The sequence below is a fragment of the Vitis vinifera genome, chromosome 1 (assembly GCF_030704535.1).
Source record: "Vitis vinifera cultivar Pinot Noir 40024 chromosome 1, ASM3070453v1".
NCBI lineage: Eukaryota > Viridiplantae > Streptophyta > Magnoliopsida > Vitales > Vitaceae > Vitis > Vitis vinifera.
The window spans coordinates 13,260,384-13,283,279 of NC_081805.1; the positions used below are offsets into that span (position 1 = coordinate 13,260,384).

The 22,896-nt window shown below is 36.8% G+C and overlaps 1 protein-coding gene and 1 long non-coding RNA gene across 2 annotated transcripts; both read right to left on the bottom strand.

Moving 5' to 3' along the window:
• Window positions 1–9,505: 9,505 nt before the first annotated feature.
• LOC100257438 (phosphate transporter PHO1 homolog 3) lies at window positions 9,506–14,033 on the bottom strand. Its single transcript, XM_010655591.3, has 13 exons — window positions 13,061–14,033; window positions 12,550–12,907; window positions 12,410–12,458; window positions 12,123–12,194; window positions 11,776–11,905; window positions 11,519–11,642; window positions 11,156–11,414; window positions 10,960–11,064; window positions 10,835–10,879; window positions 10,578–10,727; window positions 10,177–10,455; window positions 9,946–10,082; window positions 9,506–9,836 (listed from the first exon to the last, which is right to left on the bottom strand). The coding sequence occupies exons 1-13, from the start codon at window positions 13,644–13,646 to the stop codon at window positions 9,737–9,739; spliced, it is 2,394 nt and encodes a 797-aa protein (XP_010653893.1). The 5' UTR covers window positions 13,647–14,033; the 3' UTR covers window positions 9,506–9,736.
• A 4,626-nt stretch (window positions 14,034–18,659) lies between these two features.
• On the bottom strand, window positions 18,660–19,985 carry LOC109123578 (uncharacterized). Its single transcript, XR_002031357.2, has 2 exons — window positions 19,955–19,985; window positions 18,660–18,911 (listed from the first exon to the last, which is right to left on the bottom strand). It is a non-coding gene; the product is annotated as an uncharacterized LOC109123578 (long non-coding RNA).
• Between the last annotated feature and the right edge of the window lie 2,911 nt (window positions 19,986–22,896).

Consider the following 22,896-nt stretch of genomic DNA (forward strand, 5'->3'; position numbering starts at 1 on the left):
AACAAGTGGATGATACGTTTATCTTTGGGTATCGCTGCTGCATGAAGAAGAACGGCATTAAGCGAGATACCCCTTCAATTCCTCCGGGTGAAGAAAAGAAGCTCCATGAGAAGCCCGCTCCCTGATAGTTTATCCCTTTTTGCAACTTTTCTGCTGTAATTTTTCCTTCTGTATTTTTTTGTGGTCCGGAGATCTCTTTGTAATTACATTTATTCATATCAATAAAACATACTTCTTTCTCATTTGCACTTGTGTATACTTTTTACTGATAGTACTGCTTTAAATTGGACACATTCCATGGTCTGAGTAACGGAGTGCCATCTAGCTTTTGTAAATGATAGGATCCATTTTCGTTTGCCTTAGACACTATGTAAGGTCCTTCCCAATTGGCTTGGAACTTTCCCGTGCCTACTTCAGCAGTATTTTCAAAAACTTTTCTAAGTACTAGCGTACCATTTTTGAAGTTTCTGGGCCTGACTTTTCGATTGTAATGCGCTGATGCCCTTTGTTGATAATCTGCCATCCGGATGGACGAGCTTTCTCTGACTTCATCTGCCCAGTCCAAATTTCTTCCTAGTTCCGTGTTGGCGTCTTTTTGCTTTGCTGCATCAGTCCGGATAGTAGGAAGACCTATTTCGGTGGGAATGACTGCATCCATTCCATATGTGAGGGCAAAAGGAGTATTTCCTGTTGGTCGTCCGGGTGTGGTTCGATAGGCCCACAGGACGCCGGGTAGTTCCTCCACCCACTTCCCTTTGGCTTGCTCCAGCCTTTTCTTTAAGGCATTGACTAGAGTTTTGTTTGTGGCTTCCGCCTGGCCATTGCTTTGAGGATAACGTGGCGTGGAGTATGAATTCCGGATATTCAATTCCGAACAGAAATTCCTGAATGCAATGCTATCAAATTGTGGACCATTGTTAGCTATGATGATTTGGGGAATCCCAAAGCGGCAAACAATGTTCTTCCATACGAACTTGGTAACATCTTTATCTTTGATGCTTGCATATGCTTCAGCTTCTACCCATTTACTGAAGTAATCAGTGGCGACAAGGAGGAATTTCTTCTGGGCAGGTGCTGCTGGGAGGGGTCCCACAATGTCCATGCCCCATTGCGCGAAAGGCCATGGGCCTGAGACCGATTTTAATGCGGCTGATGGCATATGTGGAATGGGAGCGTATCTTTGACATTTATCACAATTTTGGACATATGCTGCCGCGTCTTTCTTCATTGTTGGCCAATAGTATCCTTGTGAATGAGCTCTATGTGCTAGGGATCGTCCTCCCGTATGATTTCCGCATATTCCTTCATGTAACTCAGCTAGCACATACAGGGCCTCTGAATGCCCAAGACAGCGAAGATAAGGCCCTGTGAAGGATCGCTTGTACAGGTGCCCCCCAATCAGGGTGAAACGGGCAGCTTGCACCCGGATTTTGTGCGCTCGTTTAGGATCTTCGGGTAAAGTTCCTGTCCGGAGATATTCTGCAATATTATGCGTCCATTCTTGATCATCCGCTTGGTCTGCCTCAATGGTGTTGCAAGTGGAATTTTCTGCGACAGAGGGACTGGCTTGTACATGGATAGGCAATAGAATGGCTTCTCTGATGGGGAGGGAAGCAGCTATACCAGCCAAGGCGTCAGCGCGCCCGTTGTCAGCTCGCTTAATTTTTTCAATTGTCCACTCGGTGAATTGCTGTAAGGTGCTTCTTACTTTGGCCAAGTATCGCGCCATGCGTGAGTCCTTAGCCTCATATTCTTTCTGGACATGCCTTACCACTAGTTGGGAGTCGCTGTAGATTCGGAGTTTGGAGACGGATAGCGCAAGAGCGAGGTCCAATCCGGACAGGATGGCCTCGTATTCTGCTTCATTGTTAGACGCGGAGAATCCCAGCCGGATGGCCTGCTCCAGATGTTCCCCAGTTGGGGACTGCAATAAGAGCCCAACTCCAGAGCCTGGTGAGCGTGAGGCTCCGTCAACTCGTAGAGTCCACCACTCCTATTCACCTGATTCGTGGCGCTGGTCGGGTCTTCGTGAATATTCGAGCACGAAGTCGGCCATTACTTGGCCTTTTTTGGATAATCTGGGTTGGAATTCGATTCCAAATTCGCTCAATTCGATGGCCCATTGTAGCATTCGCCCAGTTAAATCTGGTTTGTGCAGAATGCTACGAAGGGGCTGGTCGGTCAGTACAATCACTGGGTGGGCTTGAAAATAGGGGCGGAGCTTTTGAGCAGCACTTCGAAGAGCCAAGGCTGTTAGCTCCATTTTTGAATACCTGGTTTCTACATCTGCCAAAGCTCTGCTGACATAGTAGACAGGTTTCTGCTCCTTTGGCGAAGGGCAGCGGAATAGAACGGCGCTGATTGCCCATTCTGAGACAGCCAGATACATGTATAGCTTCTCTTTTGGGATGGGGCTGCACAAGATGGGTGGATGCATAAGATAATGTTTAATTCTTTCTAACGCGTTTTGGCAATTGTCCGTCCATCCCTGCGTTCCAGCTTTTCGTATCGCTAAGAAGAAGGGTCGCAACTCATCAGTGAAGCGGGCTATAAAACGTCCTAACGCAACGAGCTTGCCTGTGAGGCGTTGTAACTCCTTTTTGTTCCTGGGAGGAGGTGTCTCCATGACTGCTTTGACTTGATCCGGGCTGACTTCTATGCCTCTTTGGCTGACCATAAATCCCAGAAACTTGCCAGCACTCACGCCAAAGGCACATTTGGAAGGATTTAGCTTCATGTCATACTTTCGCAAGAGGTAAAATACTTCTTGTAAATGGAGGATATGCTGCTCTCGAGTTTTGCTTTTAACCACGATATCGTCAATGTATACCTCGACCGAGCGGCCTATCAGAGGTTTGAAGATTTTAGTCATCAACCTTTGATACGTGGCGCCAGCGTTTTTGAGTCCGAATGGCATGACTTTGTAGCAATAGAGGCCGTGTGGCGTTATGAATGCTGTTTTTTCTTCGTCACCCGGAGACATGGGAATTTGGTGATATCCGGAGAAGGCATCCAAGAAAGAGAGCATCCCTTGCCCGGAAGTGGAATCCACAATTTGATCTATCCGTGGTAAGGGAAAACTGTCTTTTGGACATGCATTATTGAGATTGGTGTAATCAACACAGACTCGCCATTTGCCCTCTTTCTTTGGTACCACTACTACATTTGCCAACCAATCCGGATAAGATACCTCTCTGATGAATCCGGCTTCCAACAATTTGTTAATTTCATCTTGGATAACTCTTTGTCTATCCGGGTGAAAGCGTCTAATCTTCTGTCGAATGGGTCTGACTGCTGGAAAGACGTTAAGCTTGTGAGAGGCGATAGAGGGATGAATTCCCTTCATATCCGAATGTGTCCATGCGAAGATGTCATGGTTGCTTCGAAGGATATTTTGTATGCTCTGGGTTTCTTCTTGTGTCATGAGGGAACTGATGTTTGTGAGGTGATCATTCTCTTCTGAGATTTGGATTGTTTGTAAGGGATCTGCTACCGGGGGATCCTTGTCCACCGGACCCAATAATTGCTATTGGTCGCGCGCAATGCTAGGTTCAGGGGAAGATGCATCCTTCTGGTTAGCGACTGCTTCACGTGCTATTTGGTAGCACTGGCGAGCGGCTAACTGGCTGCCATACAAGTCAGTTTGCCCTTCATTGGTGAGGAAACTCACCATTTGATGATATGTGGAAGGGATGGCTTTCATGTAGTGAAGCCATGTGCGTCCCAAGATGACATTGAAGGGTGACAACTCTTGTACCACCGAGAATTGTACGTTGAGAGTGACTGGGCCAGCTCGAACCGGCAGTATAATGTCTCCTAAGGATGTTGTTGATGACCCGTTGAATCCGGATAAGATTCGTCCGGGGTTTTCGAGACCCGCGAGGCTATGTCCCATATGGCCAATGACTGATGCTTGTACTAGATCGGCTGCCTGGATCAACCAAGATACGTCTTACATCAAAATCTCCTATTTCTAGAGAGAGGATGAGGGCGTCGCGATGTGGCTGTAGCGTCCGGGTGGGATCTACTGGTGGGAAAATGATTGTCCCATCTATGGGGCGAGGGCCCTCTCCAGTAAGACCCGGCCGGATGGAATTAATGCGCTCGCGTATTGACGCGGCCCGCAGCAATTTCTGCCTTTTACGCCTGGAATCGTATTCCTCGTCAGACGGGCCCCCATTGATATAGTTTATGACAGCCTTGGGGGCGACTGGGGCCCTCGGGGCCTCAGAGTTATGATGCTGAGATACGTCCCTTCCTCCAGTATCTGAGCGGAGGTACTGTTTTAAATGTCCTGCTTTGATGAGCCTTTCAACTAGATACTGGAGGGATCGACATGTCTCTGTTGTATGACCATGGTCTTTGTGGAAGGCGCATTTCTTGCTGCGGTCTCTTATGGATGGGTCCGTTTCGAGGGGTCTAGGCCACCTGAAGTCGGACAACCCTTGGATCATTGGGAGAAGTTTTTCGTATGATACGGATAGGGGTGTGACGGGCGGCCTATCCGGACGACTCGGCCCGTCCTGTCTCCGGTCAACTGGTTTTGGACGGTCCGGAGGTTTGGCATGTCTGTCCGCGTTATCTCTAGAAGCCCGTCCGGCAACCAAAACTTGCTGAGTGGCTGCACGCACGTCATCTTCGAGCATTGAATATTTGTTAGCACGTCTGAACAAATCGTCCATCGTTGTAGGATGCTTTTTTGCCAGTGATTCAAAAAATGGAGTGCCTGGACAAATGCTTCTCTTGAAGATTTGTAGGACAGCATCCATGCTGCAAACCTCTATTTGGAGTACGGCTTGGCCAAATCGTTTCACAAATTCCCTCAAGGATTCGTTGTCTCTCATTTTTATGTTCTGGAGGGTGCTGATATTTTGCTTGTGTCGAGCAGAGCACAAGTACTGTCCCACGAATGCTTCAGAGAGGTCCCTGAAATTGTCAATAGAGTTAGGAGGTAGGCGATGAAACCATGAGAGGGCCTGCCCTTGAAGGCTGGCGGGGAATACTTTGCATAACAATGCATCGTTGCCAATATCGAGCGTCATAAGCTGTCGATAGTGCATGATGTGATCGAAGGGGTCGTTGGTCCCATCATATGTGGAAAACTTTGGTACGAGGAATCCCCTTGGGGGTTCGTAATGAGTGATATGAGAGCAAAAGGGCGTGGAGAGCATGTCATCCAGCCTTTTGCTGATGGAGCTAATGGGTGGCTCGTTTGGGAGGTTTCTCCCAGCTGGTCGTTCCGCTAGGTGTGAGTGAACGTTCCGCATCGCTGGGGTGACCATGGGGTCACGATACGGAGGTACGTTCTGCACCATGGGAGCGATCATAGGATCGGGGCGTGGCGCCCGGGTTGTGGCTGTTGGTGGCCTTGATCTCCCAGGCTCTTGTGGGCCTAGTCTTGCGCGCATAGAACTTGACAACTGTGATTTTCTATCACGTTGTCTTTTTGCTGAGAAATGAGTGGAATCTGAGCTTTCCTCACGGGGAGCTCGAGGCATGGGTGTGCGTGGCTCATGGGGCCTTGCGTTGTATGTTCCTGGGACAGCTCCTGTTGACCCAGGATATATTGATTCTGGCTCTGGCCTTGAATTTGCCACCTGACCTTTTGAGCGCTGACGACGAGGAGGTCCTGATGTTGAGGCTTGAATGCGTAACACAGCGTTTTCTTCCCTTAACCTCTCCGTCTCCTGGAGGAGAGCTCTTAGCTGTTTTTCGCTCGCCAACTGTCTTTTTTCGATGGCTTGACGCCATTCGTGATTATCTTCTTCCTCTCTACCATATGATCGACTTTGGGAAGGTGTGGCCATCTTTGCTAGTGACTGAATCAAAATAAAAAGTAAAAGTTTCCCACAGACGGCGCCAATGTTGTCGCCTCGCGTATCCGGTGATCCACGTTGCTGTTAGAGGGATGGACACGTGATTCTCAACACACAAGGGGTTCTTGATTCAGTGATTACACCTGCAAAAGGCATCCGGACAGGGTGTCCGGACGCACCCTCCGATGGTTTTGTTAGCCATGGTGAAAGAGAGATATATAAATCAGTTGGCCTTTTATTAGGTATCAAGAGGTTACCAGGGGATCCCCTTTCTTCTTCGTGCGAAGGTATATATATCCAGCTTCAGGGGTATTGTTCCTCTCATTAATGGTGAGGAGATCTTTTCTGTTGTGATGATAACAATAGGTGTTAGTAGGAGCACTATCATCCTACGAATGGCTGTCAGAGACCATGGTAGGTGATGCGGCTGTCAGAGATCGTGGGAAGCGATTATGCAGAATGATCGTGGGAAGTGACTTGCTGTCACTTCCTCTTGTCTTCTCATTCTGCAAGTGATGGGATGTGGGCCATGGCTGCTTGTTGTGATTGCGTGTAAGACTCGCTTTACTTTAATTGACCATCCAGAAGATTTATATCCGGATGGCTCATGCTGATTATCCGGATGTGTTGTGGAGACTATCCGGATGTGTACGCTCTGCCAGCGTCGTTTGCTCTTCCTTGGATAGGAGAAGACGAAACGTCGTTTGCCTTTCCTTGAGGCGGTCCGGATAGGATACTTGCACCATGCGTATCCTTAGGGGAATCCGGATGATGATGGTCCGGCTGATAACACGTGCCACGCGTCACTATGAGCTGCGTGCCACGTGTTTCCCAAGGGGAGGGGTCCCTACAACTTCGACGGCGTGGATCCATACAGGGCTACAAAAATTCTAAATGCTTGAGGAAAATATGAAAGATAATACTCATGGATGATTAGGTTAGCTAAGTTATGTATCAAACCACTTTATTATTTTAATTTTTTTTTTTGATTTTACGCTTAAAATCAAATTAGTACAACTTTTTAAAATTAAATCTAAGTAAACTACACAAAGCTTTAAAATGAAAATAAGATAAATGAATGATTTTTAATATCTTTCATACTCAAAATGAGAGATAAACATTTTGTTACATAAAATTTTCTTTTGATCTTGCAAGAAATTTCATTTGATTGGACTTTTTGTTTGTTTTCTAGGAATATTATAGTATATTGTGATAAGGATATGTATTGGTGATATTTGAAAAATAATTTTTTAGAAAGTTATTCTTAATATTGTCATCTCACACAAAAGGAAAAATGAAATAGTTCTCATATCATGTTAGAGTTGATTTGGAATGTTGGAATCAACAATGAAAAATTAAAATTATTTTTTATTTATTAATGTAAATGAATTGGTTTTTAAAATTTAAATATGAATGAAAATTTTTATAATTAAAAAAATGATCAAGTCTTATATTTTGATTTTTTTTATTCTTTTACATGGTATTATGGTTAATATCTCATCTTGTTTAATAGTATGTTGTGATGAAGATATTGGTTGGTTAGACTTGAAAAATAATTTTTGAGAAAATTATTCTCAATATTGTCATTTCCCGCATAAGGATTCTAAAAATATGTTTTATTTTTGCCTTCTTTTCTTATTGTTTTTATATGCATTAACCAAACTTTGGAGTAATTTGAAATTGATGATGAAATTTTCCTTTCAAGGTTAGGAAATTTCTATAAAATCCTTTTATTGCAAATTTTTTTCTAATTCCTTCCATAAAACTCTTCATTTTCTTCATTTTTTCTAAAAAAGATATTTGATAATTTATTGATTTAAAGAATATTAAAAGTAAAAAATTTAAAATATTGAATATCTTTTTCTTTGTTGTTTTTATTTTTTTATTTTTTTTGCTTGAACATATTTCTCATATCCAATTTTTTATTAATTATTTTAATTAGAAAAAAGAAATATTAATTGGAGTTATGAATGAAAAATCAATGATTTTTATGAAAAGTTCTTTAATTCTTTCTCATACTATTTTTTCTCTTAACATTTTTTAATAATGAATTAGGTTTTTTTGTCTTATTTACACAATTTTCATGCTTATTATAATATCATGTCCTATCATATTAGACGTTGAAAACATTTTTATATTTTGTTACTAAAATTTTATTTTATATAATTGAGATGAAATTTAATAGATATTGTTATTTCACAAAATGAACATTTAAAAAAAAATATTGAAATTAAGAAAATCATTCCAAGAAATTAAAAAAAACATATATAAAAAGGACTGAATGTTAAAATGATTTTTAAAAGCATAAAGAATTATAAAAAAATAAATTTAAAAAGTGCAGATTTTAAGTGGAAGATAAATATTTTCTAAAATTTTAGATTTATATTTTGATTTTGTAGTTTTGATTTATTTTTTATTTTCTTGAATTGTTTTTATTTGAGTTTAAATGTGACTACTTTTGTTATGAGATTTATTAAAGAGATAATTGTTGATTCTATAGTTATTGCATTAAAGGTTTTACTCATTTAACGAATTGTACATAATTTCATACTTCCAATTATTATGATATTAATGTTATTCTCATTTGATTTCAGTTTGATGATAAAAAAATTTTAAAAAAAATAAAAAAACATATTCTTCAATAGAATTTGATGAAATTAGAGGGGAATTGACTACTTTTGTGTTATAACAAATCATGAATCATGTTGATGTATCGTGGCCATGTATGGTGAATCCCTTAGTTGTCATATGAATTTTCCATTGGTATTGTATATCATTACTTATTCTTTATGAACTATTTTTATATCAAAATGGGAAAAAGAAAACATTAGTACTTAGATTTGTTTATTTTTTATAACATTAATTAATTTTTATTTTCAATAAGAACTCTCAAACTCATTAAATTATTAAATGTAGGTATACACTCTTAGGAGGACAGTATGAAAAATAAGAAAAAATGAGAAAGAGGTAACAAGATTTTAGGTTTTTAGATGTGACTCTTATACCATACATTATAGGACATAAACATTACTTTATTTGGTATTGAGAATTTTGGGTTTTTGGATGCAATTCTTGTGTCATTTTATGGTTAGTCGATATTATGCATATGAATTGCAAGTATGCATGAATGTTGGGATGCTTAACATTTATAAATCAAGTTTTAATATGCATTCACTTTTCTTTTCTAGTTTTGGTGGGTTTGATATACTATCGTTTTGTGAAAATTTGATATACAAATATTACTGGATAATGTGATGTATTATAGGTTAATCCATAAGCATTATGAAAATATAATTTAAATGTGATATGTTTATTATATTTTTGGACAAAATATACAGGTTAATCTTATTTATTAATAAGCATTAAAAAAATCTACAGGTTAATCAACCAAAAACAACCATATCTTTCATAATCATTTATATAATGATATAACACCATAACTCAAATATGATGCATTTAATATAACACCTTATATATCTCACACAACCTATATCAAATTAATCATCATTAAAAATATATGGTGTCGCTTCTTAATGTGTCACCATTCATCTGTTTTGGTGTCGCTTCCAAATACGTCACCAATTGGTATCCTCTATAGTGTCAGTGGATAAGGTAACACTATGTTGTAATGACACCCTCTGTTAATAGTGACTCGTTATAAATGTCACCGTAAATCTTTTTCCTTGTAGTGAAAGGGAAAGGAAATTGCCCAAGTGTTATGCATTATTAACTGACTATACAACACGAGACCAACATCCACTGCGATTAGAGAACATGTTGAGTGGAATAAGAAAGTGAGAGAGAATAAAAAGGACTAATGCTGACAAAAAAGAAATTAAATCAAAAGAAGAAAAAATTAAGCGGAAAAATTGGGCTTCTTATGAACAGAACATCGTCGGTTTAATGTTGTCTATGCACAGCTACTCATCCTTTTCTTGCTCTTCATCGTAGTTGAAAGGTAAAGGTACTGACTTGAATGCACGGTACTTGCCAACATTATTCAAATGCTCGTTCTCAAGCCTGATTCAAGTAATTGAAAATGGAATATTTTAACCAACCCTGGCTATCACAACCTACTAAATTAATTTGCTTATGAACTTCAAATTTATACCTAAATGAATGAAATTACCTGAAGAAATTCCATATGCCACGGCGAATAATTTCTAGGCCGGCAACAATTGCAATCAGGGCCTGTCTATGTAAGAAGGAAAACTGGAAATTCAACACGGTTTGCATCCAGGCGAGTCTCAGCAACACGTTCAAGGCCTGCATATGTCGCCAACATTATTAGAAATTATTGATCTAGTAGTCGATTAACAGTAATAGAAAGTGTTGGATCTTATGTTCACTCCCTTCTTACCATAGCTCCAAAGTATACACTCTTGTGGGGGACAAGGAGTTTGTCCCTCAACCAACGGTTCCTGGAGTTCTTTTGCAGTAGGCCCCAGTCAATAACAAGATCCCAATATGTACTCGATATTGCTGCAATTATGGAGGAAACCCACGCTATGACTCTCCACCCCATTCCCTTGTCAAGACTGTAAGCTGTTCTCACACAAACTGCCACAATTGTTGCAAAATATTTCAGCCCATTGTATCCTTGCATTGGATCTTTCTCTTCAAACAGGCGTCTGAGGCACTGGGAAAAAAACATGGAGGAATTCTTTCTAAGAGCATGTTTTATTTAGTAGTCTCTAATAGCGTTCTTCAAGTCCTCTCAAACCACAAAGTTAGTTTAGAGGAAAAAAGAAATGGGCATACCTGAAGGAGGCGAGACCAGTAGGGAATCACAGCGACAATGAAGTAGAAAGTATTGTATACACCACTTGATTTACAGGTGTTTTGTCTATGTTTATAATCTCCCCAACCATAATAGCAGACATAAAACTCCAGACTTCTAATTGCTTGCACCTGCAACAGAATAATAATAACAATAGGTACTCCAAATTATTTCAAACAGAACAAAGTCATTTAATTTGTAGGCATGCTCCATTCATGGGCCGACAGATTATACATACCTGGCTAGTTAGTTGGTCTGCCAAGAAAAAGTCTGGGAGTGTGACCTGCAGAGGAAATTAAGAAACTAGTAAGAAAATAAAGCCTTATTCATTCAAATTATGCCAACCTTGCCACAATACACTACCTTGTAGAGAGGTGCGCAGAGACAATGAAGTAAACATGTGAGTAAGAAGAATCGACTGGAGCGATAAGCTATGTTAAAGGGGCAGATTAATATGACAACTACTAGCTGCATAGAAAGAAGAAAGAAGCCAGTAAGGTGCCTGCATATACCAGAAGTTGGAGGGGACCAAGAAATAGGGTGGATTAGATAATCATACCATAACTAGACCCAGGGGAAGAAGTTCAGTGAGAGCTTCATATTCCATTGTTTTTGGGTCCATCTCCATATCGAGGTTTAAGAGCACACAGGCTTGTGCTAATACTGCTAGACCAAAAGCAAGAAGGAAAACTTCCCTGTAGCCCAACTCCCTTCCACGCTTGAATCCAAATATAAATGAATAATTGACTCTGTAGCGTCTCCAGAAGAATATATTTGCAGCATACATAAGCATGTGCAGAACAACTAGCCCGAACAAGCTGAGATTTAGAGCAACTCGTTAAGCAGATTGTCTCTGTTTTTCTGTAATAAACTGAAAGTACGAGTGGCTTCCTAACTTTCACTAGAGGCCGATGTCAATTACCTGTAAAGAGGGAACATGTTTTCCATGTACTGGTCATTCTCTTTCTTGTAATCTAGGAGACGGCGGGTGCGAGCGATCAAAATAATGGCCAGAATGAGAGCAGCTGTGCAGCCAGCAAAGAAACCTGAAAATATTCCAATAAGCAAATTTCGGTAAACAATATAAGACCCATGTATATAATTCAAATGGTAAGGGAAAAAAAATTATTCCCCTCACTAATAATATGAAGAGCCACTATATGATTGTACAAATCTTACCCAAAGAAAATGTTAGTCTATGCCTTTCTTTCCTTGCTTGCGGTCGCAAAATTTTCATTCCTTTAGTTCGATTTGAGTTGGAGAAATGCTTGATGAAGGTAGCTTCTACCCTCTCCATAAGTTTAGTAACCTTTACAAACATATATGCCAAAACAAATCCATAATGAGGAAAACAATGCGTTGGGTGAGCCATTAGGCCCTAGATGATCAAAAGGATCATTAATTAATCATATAAATTAAAGAGTAAAGTCTATTTCTTTAAGTTGTAAAGATTAATGAGGCTCTTTTATAACAGCCTAGAGAAGATTTTAAGTCGTGGCGTCATCCTGCACATTGAGTAAGCCCACCTGGTCAGAGCTGCCAAGGAAGGAGTTATCCACCATCTTCAAATAAGATTTTGACGCATTTCTAGAAGTGATCTGCAAAAATGACGCAAAACATGACATATATAGAAGGTAAAATAGACTAGAATAATGTCCATCCCAAAGAAATACCAGAGTAAATTCAATAAAGAATTAAGGTTTTAAAGGCTTTCCATTTGAAATGAATTAACAGAAATCTTGCCTTAAATTTGACCTTAATTTAGAAAGATGAACCTAAATATAAAATGAAATCAGGGTTTTCAGAGGGCTACCTTATCATATTTCTTCATGATCTTCGAGAACGCCAACGTATTCATGAAGCTGTTTTATTGGTGATCATTGAAAGGGTTAATAACAAGAATTTTGAAGGATAGAAAGCCACCAAATTTAGTGAGAAAATAGCAATTCTTACCTGTAGCTCTTAAGGAGCCGAAGCTTGTGGTAAAATTCGACAAAAGCGCACTTAAGTTGATCTTCAACTTTCCTTAGATTCTTTCGAGTAAAATTCAGCTCTTCTGGCTTAGGAACATTAAGGATTTCTTTAATGGTGGAACGAGGAGTCTCCACGGTGTTGTTTATCCTCACACGCTTAAGTACTTCTAATGGAGCTGGTCTTGTTGCCTTGATGCTACTTGGCTTCTGTTCTTGGACACTTGTGTTTACAGGTTTGATTATGTTCACATCTTTATGTTCATCACTTGATTCATCCGACTGTTCATGATTACTGATCGATCCTCCTTCTTCTATTACATCCATATGAGCTACTCTCCCTGTGCATCAATTATAAGATATGCAAATTAATCTATAAATTTTTTGACAAGGTTGAATCCAAATCATGGACTAGCTTAAGAGAAAAAAAAAAGAGAAGTCTGGTTGTTCAAGGAAAACTAGTACTAGCTTAGGCTTCGATTAAACAAACTTACGGCTTGCTCGGACTCCAGATGGAGTAGTAGCTGCTAACGTGGCGGTTGAAGTGGCGACATCGTTAGAGATACGAGTTAACTCGGCTGATCTATCAAACCAACCCTGCGGATTCTCCACTTTTAATCGAAACGCAATGAAAGCATCCATTTGCTTATTCAACAAGGCTGCCTCCTTCATCACCTCTTCCACCTTAGACCTATAAAACTTGTCCACTTTATTGAACTCATCATCGAGCCTTCTAAAGTAGACAAGCTCGTATTCTCCTCCCTCGTCTGCTGACATGAGAAACTTGGTCTCGTAGCTCTCAGACCCGTCCCCGTCCCTCCTCACCGAATTCACCAGAATGACTTGGCTTTCAATGTCGGATTCGGAAGGGCTCGGGGGGCTGTTGTGTCGTGTTAGGCCACTGAAGGCTCTGTATAATGTCATCTTCCGCTTCAGGCCACGGTTGGGTGTGACTGGTGGCCTGTTTCTTTGCTTGAAACGCTGCACTTCTTTTAGGAGGGTCTTAAGAAAACTGTAGTCCATGTATGCGTCTTGCCATTCCGGCACCATTTGTGCCCTGAACTCCTTCCCGAACTTCATGTTCTAGCTGCGGTGGTATGAATTGCTGATGAAGGGAGGTTTTATCAAGGAGTGTTTGTGCTGCGATTCTTCTATAATTGCCTCGACAGGGAAGAGCACTGAGGGAAGGCAGCACAAAGAGAGAGACGCTTCCTTGGATGACAATGAATGAGTTGAAAAGGTGCTTGTGGTGGTGCAAATTTCTCAACAATTTTTAAGTGAAAATTCAAACCGTACGGGTCAACTATAGCACACCTCAATAGCCACCGATAACTGTGCGTTGTCCTACTGCGACTCTTTCAGTTGAAACAACGCCCATAGTTTTACTGGCTCAAAGGTCAAGGGGTGAATTTCGAAATGAGAGGGCGCAGACACGTTCACTGCTGCTTCGCATGGGAAGAAGACACCCAAAAGCTCCAAAACTGTTGTTTTATATTGCATTAACAATTTAACAGTTTTATATTGCATTTTTTTTTTATTTGGAAATGTGGCATTGAAAAGTTTATTTCAAAGAGTTGAAGCGGTCACGGTTGATTAACTGGGGCATCATTACAAAATAGAAATGGACGATTGTCGACTCATCACTTGTTTATTCTATCTTTCTTAAAACTCCTCTAAAGCCCTACCCAGACCCTTTAAACGATGAATTTCATACTAATTCCTCTTTTCATCAGTGTATTTAATATACATCTCTAAAAGGAACTTCATATTATAGTTGGGTGCGAAAGAGGATTTGGTAATCCTCTCTGTTTCTTCTACAGAAGTTTCAAAGGCGACTACCAAATCCATTGAATAATCTCAACCAGCCCAGCCCTCGACTTTTGAATGATATCACCAGCCTTTTTGTGTAAAGGCGTGCTTTAATTTTCCAAAGCCATGTATCTAGTTAGCGGAACCACCGACAAAAAAAACCTGCTTTTTTGAATAGACGAGGAAGAAATCGCATGAGCAGAGAAAGCATTTTAGTTCCATTGAATAATCTTCAATCAAACTCTTCATTTTTCCAATAATAACGCAGGAGAGAGAACAATGTGGTCATCCACCTCCACCCCAACTGAAAAATTACCTTGGCATATCATGTCGCCCTCCTTATCCTTATCGATCACAACGGGGTGTGTTTAGAATGCGTCGCGTTCATCCTAATCCCATCATATTTATTTAAAATATTTTTTATTTTTATCCCATTAAAAAGTTTAAATAGGGAAGAGCAAAGAGAGATGGTTAAAAGAAATATTCATACATCGTCCAACTATGCCCTATTTAATTGTTTTTTTTTATTTTTTCAAAGATTATTTAATTTTTTTAATTATATTAAAATAAATATATTTTATAAATAATTAAAATATTATAATTTTTATAATTTATTTTAAAAATATTTTAATATATATATATATTAAAAATAAAAAAATAAAAAATAAATTAAATTTTGTAATTAAATTTTATATATAAACGAGCCGTGCGACAATACAAGACAATACATTGACCCATTTTGGATTTTAAAAAAAAAATTAAAGTCTATTTATTTAAATTTCAAATTTATTTTATTAAGGGCAAAACGGATCAAGTAATTGGAGGAAAACCACCCCATTCTTATCCCTACTCCAAAATTTTAAAATATTTTCTGTTTTAATTATTATGCTCATTGATGTAGTAACGTGGAGCACATGCCTGTTAAAAATTGAATTTCCCTTGTTTCAATCATAGATCACGGCAATATAATAAAAACTTGCATAGCACTCTTTTCATTTTTATATGTTTCTGATCACTTGGTCAAAGTATAACAAATATTTACCTTAATATATAAAATGTAGGCCCCATGGAAAGATAATAATTTTCAATCATCCAAAATGGTAAGGACTAATGATCAAAACAAGCTATCTAAGTCAAGTTTCCTGTCAATTTCAGATAAATTAAAAATTATAGAATGTCATTAGTTATAGATAACTACCATAATTATTACAGATATAGTATTAACAAAAGGTTTATGAAATAATATTAGTTACAAGAGCGGTTGGCCTAGACTACTGTAACACGCACCAAACATCTCACTATGAAAGGATGAACTCAAAATGAAGGACCAAATCACGTGACCCCCTAATGAAATGCATGTTGTACGATTTTGATCAATTAGCCTGCCGCAAATTGGCAGGATCTGTCCTCTTGACCAGCCGCGCAGCGCTCTTATCTCCTCTCCCATCACATCTTTCACTATCGTCCACTTCCTTTAATTTCACCATACAGCTGGTCCTCAAAACAAACAAAAGCATCTGTTCCATGTGATTCGCCCCTTGCGTTTTATCTTACTTCAACATTTAGTGTCATGAAGAACTGTAAAGAAGAAAGAGGAGGATGAGGGTCGGTATACCAGCTCTGCCCATCCTTTCAGAATTTCATTATTCATTTGAGAGGGATTTTAACTAAGGTATTGAAAGGGAATACCCAGGAACCTCTCAGATCTTCCTAGGTATTATAGACAACAAAGGGAAAAACAAGTGTGAAGACGGACGTTAATTATTGAGTGGAGATCTATTTAGAGAGTTGCCCAATATGGTCACACCTAAGTTGTACCATAATTAGTCTCATCTATGGGAAGAAGAAGGTGAACAAAAAGTTTCAAGCTATACCGACGATGATGATTATGAGCAGTAACACCAACACAGAAGAGACCAAAGTCCCTCTGGTGCTATCACTTGAGAATGATTTTTTACCCTATGAGTCAAGTTAGAACCTGGCAAGCTGAGATGGTTAATAATTAGAGGGCCTACTTCCCATAAAAAATTTTGTTTTCAAGCTGAGATGGTTAATAATTAGAGGGCCTACTTCCCATAAAAAATTTTGTTTTGTGATGTGACACCATTTTATGTGAGATATTTGTTTGTTGGCAAATGCCTATATCATATGTGCCATTAGAGGAAAGGGAAGGCAGAAATGATATTTGCATATAATATTGGAATGTGTCGAGAGTCATAGTTGGCATCATAGTTTGAATTATCAATATTTTTATAAATAGATGATCATTCAACTAGAAAAGTTATTGATTCATAGTCCACTAATCGAATTGGGGATCGAATCGATGATGTTATTAATTTATAATTTATATATTATTTAATAATTAAAATTTTATTTAAAAATCATAAAATTATTTGAAAATTAGAAAACTAGTTCCAAATTAGAAATTTAAATTAAAATTAAAAATTAAAAATAAAATCAGAACTTTAAATTAAAATCAGAATTTTAATTTAAAATTAGAAATTTTAAAATTTATTTTGAAATAAAAACTTATTTTAAAATAAAAAATTTATTTAAAATTATATTTAAATTAAAATCACAAGTTTTAAAAATCGTAAAATATAAAAAAAAAAATATAAAATAATAATGGAGATGATTCCAGAAAACGGGAGAGAGAGGGGATGGCACGGGAGGGAAGACTCTTGGTGCTCTACATGGGTGGGAGGAGGGGGCACAGACTATTGGTGCTCTGTGTGGGGATGAGTCTCGTCGGTAGTAGGCATGGGCAGTGCTTTGTGTGGGGGTGTGGGCTCGCCAACAATAGTTGTTAGAGTTGGGGAGGTGGTGGGGAGGGGGTGGAATTGGGAAAAAAATGCTTTTACAATCATCAAAATGATGTCGTTTTGATTCTAAAAGCATCAAAATGATGTCGTTTTGATGCTGTAATAATTAAATAAATAAAATAAAATAAAAATAGTTGAATTGTCCAATTATGAGGGAATCGGTCAATTCGTCCGATTCGTTGGTCGAATTGTAGGTTCACCCGGTCCGATTCCGATTCAACCATCTTCTGATCCAATTCATCAGATTGGATCGGAACCATGACTGACCAATGGTCAAACCAGTCGAACCCGTTAGTCCGATCCGATTTTTAAAACCATGTGAATTTTGCATGTGTTTGATTGACCATATATCGTGTTATACGATGTTGTATGCCTATTTGATTGTTATACTATATATTATTTATGATGCGTTATGAAGCTCTCCTATTTTGAAGAGACCATCCTAAAAACTTGCATTATATTATCATTTATTGAGTTATACTCACTTTATGGTTTTTTTAGTCTTTTTAGATGAGAACTTTGTAGAAGCAAATATTGAACAAGTTCTAGAGGATGAACAACAAGGCATATAGACATTGTTGCCCTTTCTTTTATGTTTTTTTTTTTTATGGAATGATGGAATGTAGACATCTCCTCACGCATGTATAGGGCTTGTAACTAGGCTTTGATTCCAACTTTTGTGTACTCATAAAAATAATAATGGTAGGATTGAGCTCTTAAAAACAAGACATAATATAACAAAGTTAAATTTGAGTTTCTACTAATCTATCCTTTATTTGCATTGATATTGATTTAAACATTTAGGTATGCATAAACTTGCATTGTATAGGACATGGGTTTATTAGGAGTTAAATAGAAAATAAAACTCACGAGTTCTTTGCAACAATGATGAATTATTCATAGTCAACTCATGGACTTAGACAATGCATCTAAGGTTATAGTACATTACCTCTTAATTAAAACAATGATTTGTCTTGGTTATTAGGATGAGTTTTCTTTAGTGAGTGTACTAGTTTATATGGTTACACATTAAACAGGAATATAGTGAATCGTAACACACTATAAGAAAAAAGGGTAATAATGAAGCTTTTTAGGCGTCAATAAATGTATATGATGACGCTTCTCGAAAGCGTCCTTTTCGCCTCTGTCAAGGAATGGGTGTAGGCAACCATGTCGCTTCTAGAAAGCGTCATTGTTGATTGATCTATATTAACACGTTAAAAAACGTCATTATTGATCTACCTATGTTAACACTTACACTAGCGCCAAGGAATGACCAAAATATCATTTGTCTATTTCGACACTAAAAAAAGTGTCATCTTTTGTGGATAATAATATTGAAAATCCCCTTATTGAAATGATATATTTTGTATGTCCTATTATATATAATTTTTGCTACATGATTATTTATAAAGTACAAAACAATAACTTCAATATTAATAACTACATCTTCCAAAATAAATTGAATAAATTTGGGAATAATATCATGATAAAGAACTAATGTCTACATAGTTAATTAATACGCAAATTTGTAAATGTATCAAAATATTTACAAGCATATTTTCCAACTTCAACATATATAAAACAAGTACACATGTACCAAAAAACAAGGTCTCTAAATTCCTTATCAAAAATAATATTACAAGAAGAAGAAGAAGAAGCCAAAAGTGTTTCTGTTGGTTGCATATCCACTCCTGAACTTGAAATCTTTTACCTGTATACATTTAAAAAAAAATTAATAGAAGAAACAAATTATGTTTAGTTAATATACATGCAATGAAAGTTAAATTTAAATCTATAAATGGTCCATGAAAGAAGTGAAAATGAGAATAACTAGGTATTTAATGAGATGTTATGCTTCAATGAAGATGAAAAATTGTTTAATTTGATACTTGTTCATAAAATATTAATAGAATTTTTAGTTCATTATTAAGTTAGAGGAAACAAGTTAGGCTTTCAATGGTATAAATTCTACAATATGGAATGTAATATAATATTTTCTTATCTATGTCTAACATATGAAACTCATTTCTCATAAATAAATATATGAAGATACCAATAAATATGGTTTATAATTAGTTTCAATCATAAATCATCATATCTAGTAATATAAGACATTTAATATTAACCACTTGCAAATGCCTTAATTTCTTCTTACAACTTTCCTATATTGCCAAATTTAGTTAACTAATAACATTCCATAAGGAAAAAAAGAGTATTAAACTAAAAATTAATAGAGCATAACCAAGGAAATAGAAACCTACAAATCATTGGTTAAATGTCATAATAACAACAATTCTAAAACTTGCCTTTATTTTCGATTCCAAAATTATAACCCAAATATAATAATTAACCCTACTCAAAAAAAGCTCTCTACCATCCCTCCATCCAACAACAACCTTTTGATGCAACAACAACCTTTCCAACAACAATAACAATTTCTCCATGTAACAACAACAACAACAATAACAATAATAATAACATTGATGATCGATGGTGATGATTATATTAGTAATAATTTGATTTTTTTAGTCCAAACATATAACAATAACAACTTCTCTATGCAACAACAACAATAATAATGGCAACATTGATGATAATGATATAATAATTTGATTTATTGAGTTCACAAATTATATGCTTCTTCTTCATACAACAATAACAAAAATAACTTCTCCATGTAACAACATTGATGATGATGTAATAATTTGATGTATAAAACTATTATCTTCTATTACTATGGAGGAAAAAAATTACTTATCATGAGATGAGAACATATGAGAATCGTCAAAATGTGATCTACAATTCTTACTGGACTGAAATGAGGGCATCTGCATACATAAGATGGTAAATTAAAAAAATTAGTCCATTCAAGACTTCATTAATAATGAAAATCAAGCATTGTAGATGTTAATTTATACCTTCAGGCATGGGTAAGAATTAATTGAGTTACCAACATAACCCACTCAGATTGTACTTCATTAAGCTCAACTTCACTATACAATTTTTTTTTCCTTTAAACTAATAATTAATTGTACATACATGATGATTGGTTAAGTTAACAAAAAATTACTAAAGTATAGAAACTAATAAAATTTATTAATGAGTACATACCTTTGTGGATAGGAGGCTTGGATCAACAATTATATCTTTCATGTATCTCATTACATAATAGCCACACTCTACACTACCTAGTTGTCTTGGGCACTATAGGCACACATATGAATTATGGTACCATAAAAACATTAATATCATGATGTTTTATGTCATTATTATCTAAGTGACAAAACATAAAACCATATTCAAATTTTATGGGTTGATAGAAGTGGTCATATGATATGTCTTACTCTAAATAAGTAACTTACCACTACTTTTACCCATGTCGGCTCCCTCTTTGATGATCTTTGTTTCTCTGGTGGATGAATTCATAGTGCCCTACATGGAAAAAAAAAATTAACATTTTAGATACTATGCACTATATTCAAGTATGGAAATGAAGACACTTACATGTAAACAATTTCCTTAAGATCATCACATGGTTGCTTTTGCATCGGATCAAGGTAGTACGCATTCATTGTCCTGATATCCAATGCCACCAAGACCCAATGGAAACTACAATAGTACATTAGATATTATTTACTAATTAGCATTGATTAAGCTATTTAACATAAAAAAACTTAATATTTTTCATAACTTACTCAGGGTTATATGGAATAAAAATGTAGTTAGCACGTTTTGCATGTATTAAACGATTTACAATCATCCTTGACCTATTTTCCTTTGTTGTCTCACCCATTCTAGCTTTAGAGACTAAAGCTAGATTGATAAAAGCAAATCGTTCGGTGAGTGTAGCATCACTTAGCTTTTTCTGCAGGTGCCTGTTTAAATTCCACAAACCTTGATAAGAAATGAATATTTTACTTTTATATATATATAAAAAAAAATTAAAACACATTAGCAAGTTATAAAATTATTTATCATATATAATATATGACACTATTAACTGACACTTCCTTAAATGAAATTATCATATCCATGTCTTCTTTCATAAGGAAGGTCTTAAAACTCTTGCCAAATACATCATTTGGGACCTCCACACCTTGTGCTTTCCCTTCATTTAGCATGAGACCTACTAATGCATCAAAATTGTTGATATCTTGAGGGTTTTCACCAATTTTCAATTCATTTTCTGTTGTTTTTTGTATTTTCCCTTTTTGAGATCCCTATAAAAGAAAGCACCATGTTTTCAAATGATATAGGTCTCTTTATAAACTATTGCAAATGAAAATAACACACCTTGATGAATTTAGTACTCAAATTGACTAAATGGGTTGGCCATAAAACTTGGTAGCCCACTGCTGCTCCAACTGTTGTAGCTTGACCAGGAATGGGAATAGGAAGTGGTGTATTTGATTCATAGGGAGCATCCAAAACAACTAGGTATTTGGGACCACAATCCATTACAATTGTTTCACCAACCACTGTATTTTCTCTAGTCCCTACCGCCAACTCACATTTTCTTGCCTTCAAAAGTAAATTAAATTGTTAATTTCAATATATAAAAAATTATCAATAAATGAAGTTTAAAGTGCATTGACTATGTTAGGGCTATATTTAAGACATAAAGTTACATCTTTTATAAGTACTAGTTGTAATGGAATAGAATATTACTAGTATTAATTATACTGTAATAGAATCTACCTAAAATGCAAGTATCAATCTAACAAAAATAAAAGCAATTGGAAGAAATTATTTATGAAAATTATCTAGGAATTTGTTACAATTACGTCATTAAACTAGGAAATGTAAACTGAAAATAACACATCTTCATGTGTGGTTCTATTTTCATAGGTAAGGTCTCCTCCTCAACTTTACAAATTGGTTTCTCCACTACTTCTAGTAGAAGCAATAGTTTTGATTTCATGTTGGAACTACTCACATCGGATTGTGGTGTAGCAACTCCTATCTGAGATAGTCTCGCTAACACATCAACCTCAAACTTAACTTGATGTTCTTGAGTTGCTTTTAAAATATCCCTCACAACACATCCTGACATACTATTGAAATATTGTGTAGGCGTGTAGTGCTTCCCTTTAGCCCGAACCCGACCAGTATACTCAGGAGTACCTAGTGCTTGAGAAAGTATGTCATTGCTCTCACTATAACTTATGCCACTCTCTTGAGACTCTTTCATCAATTCATCCTAAAACAAGAGGAAGTTATGAAGTTAACTTTGAAATAGGTAAAACCAAATAAGGTGTTTAAAGATGTGATTTTTGGGTACAAAATGTCTACTTACTATCTTTTCCACTACCGGTATGACCACATCATCATAGCTGCCATCTTTTTTTTGCATTGCCCTCTTCCAAAGTAAACTCCTATCAATGCTTATGTGGAGCCGGCTTCAATCATCTAATAGAAATGGAAAATTAAAGATAGTTATTAGATGACACATGTGTTTTTATTATTATTTTTTTGTCAGAAAAGAAACAATTAAGAAACCCATATAAACTATTCCTTCATTACTTATACAATCATATAAAATTAAACCACAATAAGAACTAACAAACACTTACCATCTCTTCCTCAAGTCCATCATACCCCTTTCTACTTAGATGATGATTATATGTATGCTTCTTCCTTCTCTATTTTTGTCCTTCCCTATATTCCTAAAAATTAAAATGGATGCTTAATATATA

Coding starts and splice junctions, on each gene's coding strand:
- LOC100257438 (XM_010655591.3), bottom strand. CDS start 13,646: ATGAAGTTCGGGAAGGAGTTCAGGGCACAAATGGTGCCGGAATGGCAA. Junction 10,880..10,959: donor TCTGCGCACCTCTCTACAAG/GTAGTGTATTGT, acceptor TTTCCTCTGCAG/GTCACACTCCCAGACTTTTT. Junction 10,456..10,577: donor ACTGGTCTCGCCTCCTTCAG/GTATGCCCATTT, acceptor TTTTTTTCCCAG/TGCCTCAGACGCCTGTTTGA.